Source organism: Sparus aurata, chromosome 20, assembly GCF_900880675.1.
Source record: "Sparus aurata chromosome 20, fSpaAur1.1, whole genome shotgun sequence".
Taxonomy (NCBI): domain Eukaryota; kingdom Metazoa; phylum Chordata; class Actinopteri; order Spariformes; family Sparidae; genus Sparus; species Sparus aurata.
Window position 1 is genome coordinate 21,438,391 of NC_044206.1, and position 15,848 is coordinate 21,454,238.

The 15,848-nt window shown below is 43.8% G+C and overlaps 1 protein-coding gene across 2 annotated transcripts; it reads right to left on the reverse strand.

Moving 5' to 3' along the window:
- Positions 1 to 1,284: 1,284 nt before the first annotated feature.
- On the reverse strand, positions 1,285 to 15,598 carry fam171a2b (family with sequence similarity 171 member A2b). 2 transcript variants are annotated; one of them, XM_030399192.1, is made up of 8 exons: positions 15,255 to 15,598; positions 9,746 to 9,973; positions 9,349 to 9,441; positions 8,724 to 8,882; positions 7,261 to 7,440; positions 7,044 to 7,157; positions 6,330 to 6,456; positions 1,285 to 6,145 (listed from the first exon to the last, which is right to left on the reverse strand). In XM_030399192.1, exons 1-8 carry the CDS (start codon positions 15,550 to 15,552, stop codon positions 4,645 to 4,647), a joined length of 2,700 nt encoding a protein of 899 aa, XP_030255052.1. In that variant the 5' UTR covers positions 15,553 to 15,598; the 3' UTR covers positions 1,285 to 4,644. The 2 variants fall into 2 exon arrangements, with proteins under 2 accessions (XP_030255052.1, XP_030255051.1); XM_030399191.1 differs by having other exon boundaries at positions 6,309 to 6,456.
- Positions 15,599 to 15,848: the final 250 nt, after the last annotated feature.

Here is a 15,848-nt window from a genome sequence, read left to right on the forward strand (position 1 = left end):
CAAAGTGACTTACTTAATTCATTCATACAGTGATGGCGGTGGCTGCCACGCAAGGTGGGGACCAGCACATCAGGAGCATTTTGGTGTCGTGCCCAAGGACACTTCAACATGTGGGCCAGGGGAATCGAACTAGCAACCTTCTGATGTCAAGACGCTGGCTCTACCCCTGAGAATAATTATTTGATTTTTGATTTTCTTTCTAGATATAGTGTTTAAAAACTGGCCCCTGTACGTTGAGCATGCATTGTCTGTCTACATGTACTTGGCCAGTAAAGCTGATAAAGCTGAGCACATACATACAATTTTGAGGTACTTCTACTTTACTTGGGTATTTCAATTTTTTTGCAACGTTATACTTCTACTCTACGTCATCTTAAATGCAAATATTATTATCCTTTTTTTTTTTAACGCAATTCATTTAGGCTAGCCACTCTCCAGATTACAGTTTACTTTTCACATCCTATCTGTCCTCAAGTGAAAGCTCATCTATCCTCAAATTTGGTGATCTTGAATCTTGTATCTTTGATTTTCTTTTCTAATAAACTGATGGATCAAATGTTCCTTTAATGTTGAGAAAGTTGTCCTACTTTTTTTTTTTTTTTATACAAAACTGTCTTGGATTTACTGGAAAATACAAAAGACTTCCTAAATCATGCCCCTTCAGGATTACCTCATGGGACCTTATATCAAGACAAATCAGTGAAGTACATAATCTACGTGTGAATATCTTTTTCTCACTGTTTATTGCTTAAAAATGTGTATTACAGCATACAAATACGCTGCATTATAATGTTTTTTAAATACATGGTCGATTGCTTTTGGATGATAGAGGAGCTGACATGTTCCCCATCAATTTATTACATCATATAAAGTTTATTTTTTGTTTGCCTTGTGAGCTTGATGCTTTTTGAAATGCTGCAAAAGAAGAAGACTCGATTTGATGCCTCAAATCGATACTTGTTGGTGGAGAAAGACTGAAAAATTGAAACCCTGCAGCCTCATATTGATTATATGAAAGACAAACCTCTGAACTCCATTGACTTTTCCTTTGTTTACCTCTAATGTTCTGATGTAATCATTCTCTATTATGGTGCAACATCTTGTGTGAAATACTTTCATTTATCTTGTTGAAATAAACCGTGCCTGAGAATATAAACAGTGAAATGTCCTATAAATGTTCTCATCAGTTATGTTCAGCTGTTGATTGTATATTTAAATGTTTGTTATTCCTTTACTTTGCCGTTCAGCTTTTCTGCACTTCAAAATAAAATCACAGACGCCGACTGACCGTGGGAACAAATTTATTTCTAGTTTGTCTCATGTACAGAAAGAATCAATTTACAGTTTACAAACAACTGACCAGGTTTAATGAAGCAAATGATTTATACTGCACAGGATGAAGGCCTACAGGTCAATCCTCCCTCGCCCTCACACGTATTTGTGCCATCAAAGATCCAACAGAGCGATTCACGTGTCCGACTGGGAGGTTTCGGTTCCCGCCTAAATACTCTGCCGTCCAAACACAAGTTCACAAAATCTACCGAGAAAACAGAGTTTTCTGAAACAAAAACAAGCAAGGAAAGCCACGATTGCACAACTCAATAATTCCATATCTGGTCCAAAAAAGAACGTACATTTACAGCAGAGGACGCGACGGTTCAGCAGGAATCGCTTCACTCTTTCAGTTACATCACATTTTCAGTTAAGAGCTGCAGGCGACCGACACAGGCTTATGAACAGCAAGCAAAATGGTGGAAAGGACCAACAAGTCAGCATGATATTTGTACAGCCTTCCGAGATTTTCACTTCGTAATCAACTCTGCGAAAAAAGAAAACAGGAAACATTAACCTCTTCAGGTTTTTTCCCTAAACGTTCACGAATCTGCGAGATGACGTAATTAAGTTCACAGTTGCGGATGCGTCAGAGGCAGTGGTGATGCTAGTAACAGCGTGAGCGTGTTGGTCAGTATGTTATCGTTGTAAACATTTACGACCGGAAGTGAATGTTGCTAGAACTGGATCGAGGGAGAGAAAAAAAAAAAGTCAGTGTATCTTCATAATAACCAAGTTCATTTGGCAACACGACTCAATGCGTCGGCGCATCGCGGCGTTGTGCCAAAACATCCCGGAATCGTTTTCAAAAAAGTTTTTTTTTTTCGTTTTTAAAAACACCCTATTCTACATGTTACATGCACGTCGTATACACATAAAATCTCATATAGTTCATCATACCATTTACAAGTTTGGTGAAAAAGAGGATAGATACAAGAAATCAAGATATTCAAGGACGTCACAGCCGCGAGAAAAAGTTGTCAGGTTTGGCAGGCATGCTCCCCGGAGTGACGCGTGTCGCTGTTACCACGGTGCAGTGTGCTTATCAGTGCCCGCCGACGTCGGCAGCTCAGTTCAGGTGGCGATTAACTGCATGTTAAAAAGGGACCTGCATGCCTATCACTCGATCCTACGTGAAAGAAGGCACTTACAGGAGAGAAGTGGTACAGGCCCTGTCTACAAACAACCCTCACTAGATCTCAAAATCAAACAGGAAGTCTTCAAGTAAAGTGATGATCCGTTCAGACTTTTTCTTGGCGATTGGCTGGGTCGTCTACGCAGGAGCCCGAAGAACTGTGGTGGTGGGGGGGGGGGGCGTTTTGGTGCCTTCGGTTTTTATTTCATACATTCATGTTGTATGCATGCAACCTATCTTTACCAAATGGTCTTTCAAACGTCTGGGGAATCTATTTACACAACTTTGTCGGCCGACGACAGGAGAAAGGCAGAAATGCGAAAATTTTGGCAGAAGTGTAGATCACCGATGACAGGAAGGATGACAGAAAGACTGAAAGGAACAGCTCACTTAAAAATGAGAAGTCAGTCATTGTCTCCTCACTCAAATGCTGATCGGAAGTCAGGTCGAGTTTCATAGTCGGCAAAACATTTCAGGAGCTCCACGGCAAAACTGAGGAACAACTGAAGTAGATGGAAACTTGCTTTACATAAAAAAACAACCAAAAAGAACCAAACATAAAATGGTTCTGGAGTCATCCAAGTCTCATAAAAGCCCTGAGATCCAAAAATGATGTTAAAACAGGTTATTTATATCATCCGAAAAAATTGTGCATCCATCTATTCCGTCTCTGGGAGGTTCAAGATCCCAAATTGATCTGAAAAGACGTTACTTACAGCCTTTTTTTTAAAGGTGAAACCTTCACTGTAGCTGTTAAGCTTGAAGAACATAAGCAGATGGGCGCACAAGCTCGGCCGCGCCTCAATGGCTTTTTCATCTTTTCAAGTTAATTTGGGTTCTTGGGTGTAATCCAAGTCTCTGAAAGTCCCCAGATCCCAAATTAATTTGAGTACATTATTTACACCCTCACCATGCTGTCGAGTTTGTGCGCCCACTTCAGACGAGGTGCTAATGCTAATGTTTTTATCCTAGCAGCTACAGCGAAGGTTTAAACAAGAAAAAGTTGTAATTAACGTCTTTTTAAATCAATTTAGGATCTTTGGGCACACACACATAATACACATATACTTTATATTAAAGAATATCATTATTTCTGTCCATCTTAGAAAGACGCTCCTCATTACTGCAGAACTTGCCTGAGATTAATCAGATTTTTAAGTTTTCTTCAGTGTCAAAGTGATTCAGTGGGAGTTGTCTGTACATCTATGGGTACACTGCAAACAGGAGCGGCTAATAGGTAATTCGGCATCATTTTGATTTAAAATCGTTTCTTTTTTTACATTTTAAAACAAGTCTCCATTTACTTCAGTTGTTCAGGAAAACGCTTCAACGCTGTTTTGCTGTGAAGCTCCCGGAATGATCTGTGGACCACGAAACTTCACCCGCCTTTCCATCAGCATGTGAGTAGTACATGACTGAGTTTGTGGTTGAACTGTTCATTTAAAGACGATGCTCCACATTTCAAATCATTAATATCTGGATAAGTAATTTGAACACATGAACACAGTACAGGAGGAAGAGGAAATCAAGTACATCCCTGAAGGAGCAAAATGCAAGTCGCGCGTCGGACTTTAAAGATTGCATGATCCGTTCACAGGGGCTCAAGAAAAATGGATACGTTTCCTACATACTCAAGCATCGAGAAGCTGTTTCCTTCAAAATAAACTCATCCTACTTACAGTTTAGGGAGGGGAGTAGTCACAGGCGCACATTTTATACCATCAAGTGTCCGAGGACGGAAATCTAACCCACCTAAACATCCATCAATCCCTTAAAAAACCTTCAAATACTTGGTAAGTATCAATCAACATTATCAAATTATTAGTAAGTGCTTCGTTCTTATATTTTGCTCTATAAAATGGCTATTTCCACAGTCAGTATATGCAATGGCTCAGACGATGGTTCAGTGATGTGATAGGTGACAGAATTCACAATAAACTGGATCAGCACACGGTAGATCATCTCAGTGGAAAAGCAGTAAGATTAACTGACAGTGAGACTACGAGAGCAATCAAAGTGCAACGCCACCTCACCAGGAACACAAAGGTCAAAGGTCAAAGGTCAAACAACAACCTGAAAATGGACCAGTGAAGCTCGGTTGTGCTTATTGTGAAAACATCACTCAGATTCCCCCTCTAAAGAGATCATTCAAAGGTCCAGCGCTAGGTCCGAACAGCTCACTTCCTGGGGTGGAAGACCATCAGAGGCCTGTCTTCGATTTTCTGCCAGGGGCTCTTCTTGTTCTCGTCTTTGTCGTCGGGATCGTCCTCGGGGCTCGTCATGGAGTCGCGGCGGTTCTCGCTGTTGCTGCTGCGGCTGCTGTTCACCCGGCTGCGTCCTCTCCTGGGGATGGTGGACCCTCGGGAGGACGGACCTTCGTCGAGGAGAGGGGTGAGGGAGTTCTCCTCGGGGGAGACCGGGCGTCCCTCGCTGCTGCTCGGCTCGCTGTGGTCGGGGTAGGCCAGCTTGGAGTAACTCTTCCCACCGCCGCTAACGCCGTGGCCCTTCCGTCCTCCCGTCCCCCAGCGGTCGTCTTTTCCCTTCCGGTTGATCGCTGACTTGCGTTCTTGAGCCTCCAGAGGTGGTTCCAGGTTGATGTCTCGGGCGGAGCTGCTGGAAACACTCAAGAAAGGGCCGCCGCCACCACCGCCGCCACCGCCGCCGCTGAGATCATTCCCAACATCTATGTAAGAGTGGCGCACGTGGGCGTTGTTGCGTCCATCCAGAGAGATGAACCACGCCCTCGGGTGCTGTTTGACCCCCAACTCCAGCAGCTTCTTCTCCGTCAGCGCCTGCAGCTCGCCGTTCATCTGCGCCATCGTGGAGTCGTTGAAGAGCACCGGGATGGTCACCGGTCCGCCGGAGGAGTCGGACGCCCAGCTCGGCTCCTCGGAGTCGTCACCTTGGGATCCACCCTGCTGCTGCCCGCCTTGTTTCTGAAGGTGGTGGTGGTGATGCTGCTGGCCTCCTCCCATCTGTGCGCCGTCTTTGTCTTGATCCTTCCCGTCCTTTCCGTCTTTACCAGAAAACTCTGAGGGCAGGCGCATGTAGTGGGCCGGGATGACGAGGGTCGGCACCATGCTGCGGTACATGTTCTCCTTCATCTGGTCGATGGAGCTGCAGAAGATGATCTGACCCGGCTGGGTGTTGAGGGACGTGGGCCTGGCGAGGCTGTCTGCAGCTGCGGCTGAATATTCAGGCGGTTTGTCTGACTGGCTTGGCACGTACCCTTGGAAGCGAGGCGGCGACGGGGGATCGGAGGAGTATCCTCGATTGTCGTTGGCGTTGTGGTGTCGGTGATACTCGGACTCCTTGCCCTCCATGGGGCTGTAGCTCCGGTTGTAGTCTTCATGCAGCAGAGGGTTGTCCAGGTTGTTGGTCTCGGTGGCTCGCGTCACCTTCATGGGGAAGCTTTCGCCTCGCTGAGGACCCGACGCATTTTTTCCCTTGGCGTGTCGCAGCATGTGAGCTGGAACATGCTTGGTTAAGTCCTCTCTCGAGCTCTGGTAGTCTCGAGACGGGGACATGTCGGATTTGTCGTTGGAGGTGCCGGACTCAACGTGGCCGCCGCAGATCAGATTCAGGCGTGACGTGGACGTACCCTGGTCTCTCTTGGCTCCGTTGAGATTGGCAGCGTGGGGTTTCCCTTGCTGTCGACGAGGCTTTAAACACTTCCGCCTGAAAACATAAACAGACACCGAAGGTCAGAAATGAAAGAAGCACCCGTCATCATGCCTGGGGATTACAAGGAGAGTCCGATCTAATGAGAGCCTGAAAATTAATCCCGCAGCCACATCAGGTTGTTTCATTTTTGCTGTTGATAGAAACCTAAAACTGAGACCTGCGTCTACGCTCCCCACACCTGCAGTAGTAGAGCAGCACACAGAGCAGGATGAGCACCAGCAGGGCCAGCGAGCCCAGGATGGAGAGCAGGAAGAGGGTGTGGTAGGTGGTGATGTCCCTCAAACCGGGATGAGACAGACCCAATCCTGCAAGACAAATCAGGAATCACTCGGTATACTGTACACTACGGGTACTTGCTCTTTAAATATATTAGTACATAAAATATCAGATACTTTAAGACCTTCATCAAGAATCATTACGAGAGGCGACTTAAACAAGATACCTTTACTTGGATAAACTTGTGAGTATAATTTTGCAACAAAGCGTAAAAATATCTCAACATTATTCCGAGGACATATCGCCCTCGCTCAATGATGTGTTTATAATAGTTCTGGGACAATAAAGGAGCTCTGCGGCACGAACACTTTGTTTGTTTCTAGGTGGGAAATAATAATGTTTTTATCTTTATGTAATTCAACTTCTATCAGGGGAAGAAAAGCATAAATGTGGTGCTTTTTAAGTGTCTCAATGTGCTGATTTAATTTGCTATGATGAATTTATGTAACAGCACCTGGCCTTCAGCAGCCCAGAGAGCATTACGTCATTTCCCCCCCCCCCCCCCCCCCCCCTCTGGGAGATCGACAGGAACATCAGCTGGTTCAGCAGCAACACTGCTGACGGAAAACAGCTCAGACAGCAGAGCGGAGCGAGGGGGTGAGATGAGTTCAAGTACCTGATGATGAAGGGAAGGCAGCCAGCCAGTATCCCATCTGAGGAACCACCACGTTCCACACGAACTGAGGCCCGTCCTTCTTGATGTAGCCCGTCCCGTTCCTCACCCACAGTCCTGCAGACAAACGTTACGTTACGTTAAGAGCGCTTATTATGATTTATGACCTCATGTCAGCCGAGCAGCATCACAGTGAGCATGATTTCTGTGTTTCCCTCACCCGTCTTAGGCTGATACAGCCAAGCAGGAACACTCGTGGCCATCCTGTTTCGGGTGTCGGACGGCAGCGGCACAGAGATGTGGATCGGATCTGAGACCTGGATCGCGCTGCCATCTTTGTCGAAGAGCTGAATGCTGACCACGGCCAGAGCGGTCAGGTCGGTCCACCCGGTCTCTGCACCTGCAGAGGGAAGAATCACAGACGTCAGCTTCGACAGGAATTTTACAGATCTTTCTATATGCTGAAATGATTGAACAGATGATGGATGTTTTATTTGAGGCTGATTGATTGAGTCCCTTGTTTCCTCCTTCACACTCAGTATTTTACTCCATGGTGAGCAGTAAATTCAGATATCTGGCACTCAATCATTTAATCAAATGCTGTAATGTGATTATAGCAGAGACGCACCCAAGTCGGCAGAACATTAGTATCGGCTGACATCCACTTTGTTGACAGCTACAAATAACGACACTGATTGACTGATAGCGGCGGCCGATGATTTTATCTGATGTGTCAGTTTCGTGGCAGCAGATTCATGATCTACTGGCTTGTCACATCGCTGCTGTCAGTTTTTTAGGCTGTAACTCCTGAAAATACTTATCATCGAGGCATCATTTGAGGCAGTTGTTTTTCAAAAAACAGCTCATGAAAGGTTTTTATACATTTGTATGATCTTATTTGTGCTCTTGCAAAGAGAGTGTAACGGAGGGCTGAATGGCTTTAAAACAGGTCAATTTATTTGATTCTGTAGAAGAAGATTTCTTTGTTTCTTCGGCACAAAAGGGGGAATAAACACCAAAAAAACAACTAACAAAAGAAAAAATACATGTCAAAATAGTTTTTTCAAATTCTTATCTAAATAACGTTTCTTAATCAAACTTGTGGCAAATATGGAGGCTGAAACTTAATGCATCGTTATCAATCTATTCTTTATTCCTCTGGTTTCTTTGTGACCGGTCTGACGTTTCCTTTTTTGTTCTTGTGTTGACGGATGCGTGTGTGTTTCTTTTACTGGATTTGTGTTTGTTTATTCACACTTTGTCTTTTTTTTTTTTCAGTGCATTGTTAATAAAATTACATTGTTTAAAATATGTTTTTTAAGTAAACATCTGTATCGGCCCAGAATTGTTTGTGCATGGAATTGAAGTGAGAGAACAAACAAATCTGTTGGCAGTATATTTGTTGATGTTTATAATTTCTACGTAATCGTGTTTTTGACAAGGATCCCTTAAATTTGGAAACCTGCGAGCTGTAACAGAAAATGTGTTGAAACAACATTATTTAACTAAATTAAGACACATAACAAAACGACGCCTGTAAAGCATGTATAGTAAAAAATGTATTTCATTAGAAAAACCCTCTGTGTGAACGACCAATGGCGGAGAATTGGCGAACCACCGCTGCGTCGATAATGCGACTTCTCTGTGTGAAAAGGGTTTGTGACTTCTGAGACCGACACCGACCTGAGCTGTTGGTCTCTTGGCCCAGGAGGAACGGGAAGCCTCCGATCTCGTACTGAGTCCTGGCTGTGGTCAGCGCGGCGGACAGCGCCGTGTAGTTGGAGTTGGACGGCAGCTGGAGGGACTTCCTCTGGAGCTGCACCAGCGGCTGATTACGAGCTCCTGAAAAAAAAAACAAAAAAAAACATTCAGTCACACCTCCGGGGTCTGTGAACCCTACAAACACCTCACGCGTCTTGAAAAAGGTGTAGGTATGTCAGTGTCTCACAGAGATGAGGAGGAGGCTGCGATTGAGCTGTTTTTGTGGAAACTACAACAAAGTGCTGCAGCTGTTGCCATGGCGACAGCAGCGGCAAATAACACAGGGTCATGCTAATGTGAAGCGGAGAGGAGAGAGGGGTGTGAACGCGTCCTCACTCCCTGCTGGAGACAGACTAAATTAAGACGTGATGACAGAACGACTGTCAGAGGGTGAGAGCGACTCACGAGTGATAGAAACAAGACCGTCGACACCTAAAAGGTCTGAATCATAAACGTTGTTCTGATTCATGATTACTGTTTCTGTTAATCCCTCATAAATTCAACATGTAGCACGATAAGTGAGCGTGCACGTCTTCTTTTTCTTTACCTGGAGACCCGGACAGCACCTGCAGGACGTCATCGTACAGGATGAGAGTTCCTGGCCTCTGAACCAGCAGGTACAGGCTCACTGACGCGTACACTGAAGAAACAGAGAGAAACTAAAATTAACACAACAAAATGATTCATTTGTTTAAATGAAATGAGGTCATTGCCTAAACTGACAGCGCTGACAGCGTCGATGAGCTGCGACAGTGTTTACTGAAGCTCGATGATTCTGACTGAAGCTGAAACACCCTCCTGCAGCTACAGTCATAACAATCCTAGTTTAGAGGTGTGACATTCACTGACAGTCAGACATTTAATATCCAACATTATGATCCTGAGTGAATGTTGATGTAACACCTCAGATGCAGACAGAGTCATCAGAATCATTCTTGACTCACAGGGGATGCGACTCGAGTGCCAGGGCACCGAGTTGGTGACGTAGTCTTGTTTGGAGGCCGTGATGACGACCCATGTTCCCGTGCGGTACAGGAAGCTGACCCTCAGGACGCCATCGCCGCCGGCCCGGCTCGACGCCAACACGGTCTGGTTGCCGTGGACTTCCACCTGAGCGCCGGCCAATGGAGACAGGTCGCTGTTGTCGAACACCTGGACTTTAATTTGCACCTCTGCGAGAAACAAAAAAGGGGGGAAGAGAGCCGTCAGAGGATTCGGCAGAGAGATGAAACTACCGATCGGTTCGAGCAATGACAGAAAATTAATCAGCGAAAATGGAAACAAGTTCATTTACTTCTGGAACCTCAGTTAATCAATCAACAAAAACAATTTCGAGAATCCATTGTTAAAGTCATTTATCAACAAAAAAACACCCCCAAACATTTGTTGTTAATGATTGTGTCTGTTTTTATAACATTTTAAATTGAGTTTATTCAGGTTTTAGGCTGCTGGTCTGACGGAAAAAGGATTATGAAAGACAATTAACGATTTAAACAAAGAACTAATCAACAGATACTTTGATGAGGTTCACTTTTAGGTTACGAAACCAATTATTATTTCAAATAAAGATAATTGTTATGACAACTTGGGAATATGCTGCAGTGTACATCCTCACAATGCATGTTTGTAAATACCACGTATAAACCCAATTCCAGCTCTCTCTTCCCTATGTCATAGATTTCTTGTTCCACTCAAGAGCAGAGATTTATAATTCTGCTGGTCTGCAGTCAGATTATACTGAAGCATTAAAGCAGTAATCACACTTGAGTATGGCTCAATTTATCAAATCATCCTTGGCAGACTGATAAGGTCAACAACATGCAGGGAACAGTGTTACGATCATCTGGAATAAAAATGAGCCACAGAGGGAAGACGAGTGTAGAGCAGGTCCACACCACTGTTCTGTCTAAATGTGCATATTAAAAACTATATATTAACATTATTATCTGTTAGTGTTGTAAACTATACAGTATTTTTGATACATATTGATTCAGACGTCATGTTGATGACAGTTATTGTGCCGTTTTCTGCTACTAGCCCCCCTAAAAAAGGGTTGTCCTGCGTTGATACGACCACGTCAAACGCTACAATAACTAACTTCCTGTTGTTTTCCTGTATTCCCCTCACATCAGTCCCTGAACTTCATCTGAAGACACATCACTTCCAGGCGTGTTGGATTATTGTGATGATGATGATGCCTGTAGTCATCACAGACACACCCATCACAAATCCATCGCGTGGCCCTTCCTGCCCTCCATCCTCCCGTGTTTTTTCAGCCCCAGAACATTTTGTTTCTCATCTCGCCTCTTGGACGCTGTGGATGTGGGTCACGCTGGGGATGTTTCCATGGATACACGCTGACTCTCCAAAAACGCTGGCCGCCTCGCTCAGCTCAGCTCGGCTCAGCTCGGCTCAGCTCAGCTCCCTGTAGCACCACGAGCTGTCGTCCTCTAAAACCCTCCAGGCCTCGAGTGACAAACCCACAACTTCTCACTGACAGCACTAATGGCTGCATAAGCATGTATGTGTGTGTGTGCAGTGTGTGTGTGGTGTGTTCATGTCCATTGTATGCGTGTAAATGCTTTCAGCCATTACCATAATTGGTCCAATAAAGGCTCCCTTGTGTGTGTGTGGAGAGGATTTCCTCCATCTGTGGAACTCTGTAGCTTGAAGCGGCTCCATTGACACAAACACTGAGAGTCACAGTGTCACATCAAGAGTCTGGGAATGTTCACTCACTCCAAGGGCTTCAATATCAGTTCGGCTGAGATTCAGTGGAGTGTTCACCCTCTTAAAACTCAGAGTAACCACTTCTCTGGACTGAGATAGATCTGTGTAGCCTAAATTCAGACTGTCGGAGGCAGGAAACTGATATTTTGTGAGGATTTTTGTCTTTTAGATAGCAAGTTTTGCCATTTCATTCTTTAATTATAAACAACAGTTAAAACTTTGTTTTCTTCTACATGTCATCACTGGCCCAATATAGGGGAATATCAATATAATTTTTTTAGTATTATCATTATTATTATTATTATTATTGTTATTATTACTGATCTTTTTTGGAAATTATCAGCTATTCATCAAGTGTCAGAAAAGACTGAAATGTTCCCTTGTTTGCAGGGTACAATACCTCAGGGTGTAGGGTACAATACCTCAGGGTGTAGGGTACAATACCTCAGGGTATAGGGTACAATACCACTGGGTATAGGGTAAATACCACTGGGTGTAGGGTACATTACCGCAGGGTACAGGGTACAATACCACTGGGTGTAGGGTACAATACCTCGGATGTAGGGTACAATACCAAAAGGTGCAGGGTACAATACCACAAGGTGCAGGGTACAATACCTCAGGGTATAGGGTACAATACCACTAAGTGTAGGGTACATTACCGCAGGATGTAGGGTACAGTACCACTGGGTGTAGGGTACAATACCTCAGGGTATAGGGTACAATACCTCAGGGTGTAGGGTACAATACCACTGGGTATAGGGTACAATACCACTGGGTGTAGGGTACATTACCGCAGGGTACAGGGTACAATACCACTGGGTGTGGGGTACAATACCTCAGATGTAGGGTACAATACCAAAAGGTGCAGGGTACAATACCACAAGGTGCAGGGTACAATACCTCAGGGTATAGGGTACAATACCACTAAGTGTAGGGTACATTACCGCAGGATGTAGGGTACAGTACCACTGGGTGTAGGGTACAATACCGCAGGGTGTAGGGTACAATACCTCAGGGTGTAGGGTACAATACCTCAGATGTAGGGTACAATACCAAAAGGTGCAGGGTACAATACCACAAGGTGCAGGGTACAATACCTCAGGGTATAGGGTACAATACCACTAAGTGTAGGGTACATTACCGCAGGATGTAGGGTACAGTACCACCAGGTGTAAGGTACAATACCACAAGGTGTAGGGTACAATTACCACCGAATGGAGGGTACAATACCACAGGGTGTAGGGTGCAATTACCACCAAGTGGAGGACACAATACCACAAGGTGTAGGGTACAATTACCACCAAGTGTAGGGTACAATACCACAAGGTGTAGGGTACAATTACCACCAAGTGGAGGGTACAATACCACAAGGTGTAGGGTACAATTACCACCAAGTGGAGGGTACAATACCACAGGGTGTAGGGTACAATTACCACCAGGTCTTTGTACAATACACCCTGTGGATACACCACAGAAATGTACAATAGGTGCATGTGGTACAGTACCAAATGTTTTTGTAAGGGTAACCAGAATGGTTGCAGATTTAATTTGACTGACTGATCAACCAATCAATCAGTCAATCAATCAAGTAAATTGTATTAACATGGCCCAGAATCACAAATCGCAATTGACCTCATGCGTCTCTACAATCTGTTCGGCATTCAGATTATTAATCAGCTCTGAAGCACAACATGTCCTCCACATCCTGCGGCTGTGCTGATTTCTTTAAACGCTAATTGCTTGTTGAGAATTACTGCAGGTCATCCGAAGTGCTGAGCTGTTCCAAAAACACACCTGAGGTATCAATTAACCGACAATTTAATCAGTCAGGCAGCAGCTGGGGAGCAAAATCAATTTCACTTAAAACTAAATTAGATTCTAAAAGACCAAAAAAAATCACAGTTTAGAGATTAAAAAACTAGAGTTGGAAGAACTGCTAAGATCCTTCACTGAATTAAAAGTAACGATTAGTCGATGTGATGTCGTCTGTTTATAGCCAAACATTTACTCCTGGACAGATTTTGTGGTGCTGATCAGTGTGATCAGAAACGTGTAAGTATCATAAACTTTATTTTCGCAGACATTAAAAAATGAAATTCAAAACTCCCACAGGCTTTTTGTCGAGGGAAACAGCATGATGCTAACTTCTGGGCTAGCCTACGAAAACACATCATCCCCTACAACACTCTAATGTCGTAGGGATAGTGGTTAATTATTGTGTTCCGATAATCATATATATATATATATATATATATATATATATATATATATATATATATATATATATATATATATATATATATATACACACACACACACACATATATATATCTGTGATTTTTCTGACGGATTGCCGATAAAATAAACACATTTAAAAAGGTGCTACTTGGTTCTGATGTGGCGAATGTCCCGTCCACAACAATATCTGATTGCTAGCATGTCACAATTAACAGCTTATAAACACTGAATACTCTGAATACCGCAAAGTAACTAGTAACTAAATGTGTCAAATAAATGTAGAGTAGGGGAAGTATATGAAAACACTCAAGTAGAATTGTAATCAAGAACAATACTTGAGTAAATTATGCTGACGTGTATTTTCTTCACCAAATATCGTCAGTCTCTGATTTTTATACATCAGGCATAACGATATTTATCAGATGGATAAATTATTGGCACATAATGGAACATTTACATTAACTGCCATCGGACACAACACGAGGGAACGATCTTCAAGTTTAACCATAAAATCTTGCTAATTTCCTTACTACGTCTTAGCCTTTCTCACACTCAGGTGTGTGTATGAGAAAAAGCATTAAAATTTTGGTTTCTATTATCGTTTATTTTATCGGTATCGGCCGAGAGGGTCAGGTGATTATTGGTTATCGTATCGGCTGAAATAAATCCATATTTTTCATTCCTACTTCCTAAAAATTATATTGGTACTGTCTCCAAACATCGTTCATCGCTTGGGCCTTGTCCTGTTGAGTAGTTTAACCTACAACACATCGTACAATAACATCAGCTGATGCTCTTTGTGTGTTTTAAAGCCTGCAAGTAAAAAAATTTAACATGTCCTTTGTGAAACACTCAAGTAAAAGTACTTAGTTACATTCAGCCGTTTCGAGCAAGTGCAGCTCAGAATAGCTTGAAGCATGAATAATGCACAGTAATTACATAATGTCCTTCAAAAAGAAGAACAGCACAACATAAACAGGCTGCAGCAGCAGAAGGTTGTTTGTTCTGATCCCAAAACATGAAATCTGGCACAGTGATAATGACAATAATGAGAGCAGGGATGTGATCGTGTGTGTGTTGATCACATCCCTGCTCTCTTGTCATTATCACTGTGCAGGCCTGATCGCAGCCTGACATCACAGCAGACTGTATTATTTTAGAGGCCTGACTCCTTCTTTCTCTTCCTCTCTCTCTCTCCAATGATCTGAGCACAATAACACAGCGTGGCCCTGCGCGTGCTCTCAGCTCGCGGACATTAAACGCATCTATAGCATCGAATCTGACATCAGGACGCGACAAACACACATCCAAAAAACCAGGAGCGCTGCACTCATCGACTGCTTCGATCGACAAAAGCCATAAAAAAAAAAATGTTGCAACCACTCCCATCTCTGCTCATTGTGCTGCTGCTGCTGCTGCTGCATCCCCCCCTCCACTCCTCCACTCCTCCACCCTCCTTGTATCTTGTATGGCGACGCTTACCCACTGCGCCCTGATCTGGAAGAGATTTGGCCAGCGCCTCCCAAACCGCGCACACCGACCCGAGCAGGAGCAAACGACAGATGTAGTCGGCGGGCATCCTGGCGGCTACATGTCTAGTCGCAGCTCGGCGGCCATGTATCCATGAGATCAGACACACACACCTCCACCACCCCTCAAAGAAAACGGAAAGGCCGTCAGAGAGCTGCTCACCGCCGCGCGCACAGAGCTCGAGATGCCGGGCTGAGAATGGAGGAGATGCTGCTGCTGCTGCCGAGTGTGTGTGTTCGTGTGTGTTCATGTGTGTGTCGCCTTGTTTTTATTGTCTGAGGGTCTGAGAGGAAAAAGGGTCCGAGGTTTCCCTCTGCTGACAGACAGAGGAACTGCAGCTCAGTCTGCACAGCGCACTGGTAAACATGGTATAAATAAATATATATATATATATATATATATATATATATATATATATATATATATATATATATATATATCACAGTTAGAATAAAGATATTGTGTTAAAATCTTACTTTGGTTCAAGTGAAAGTCACAAAAAGTCATTAAAAGTGTGTTTGTTTGTTTTTTAAATAAATGAAAATA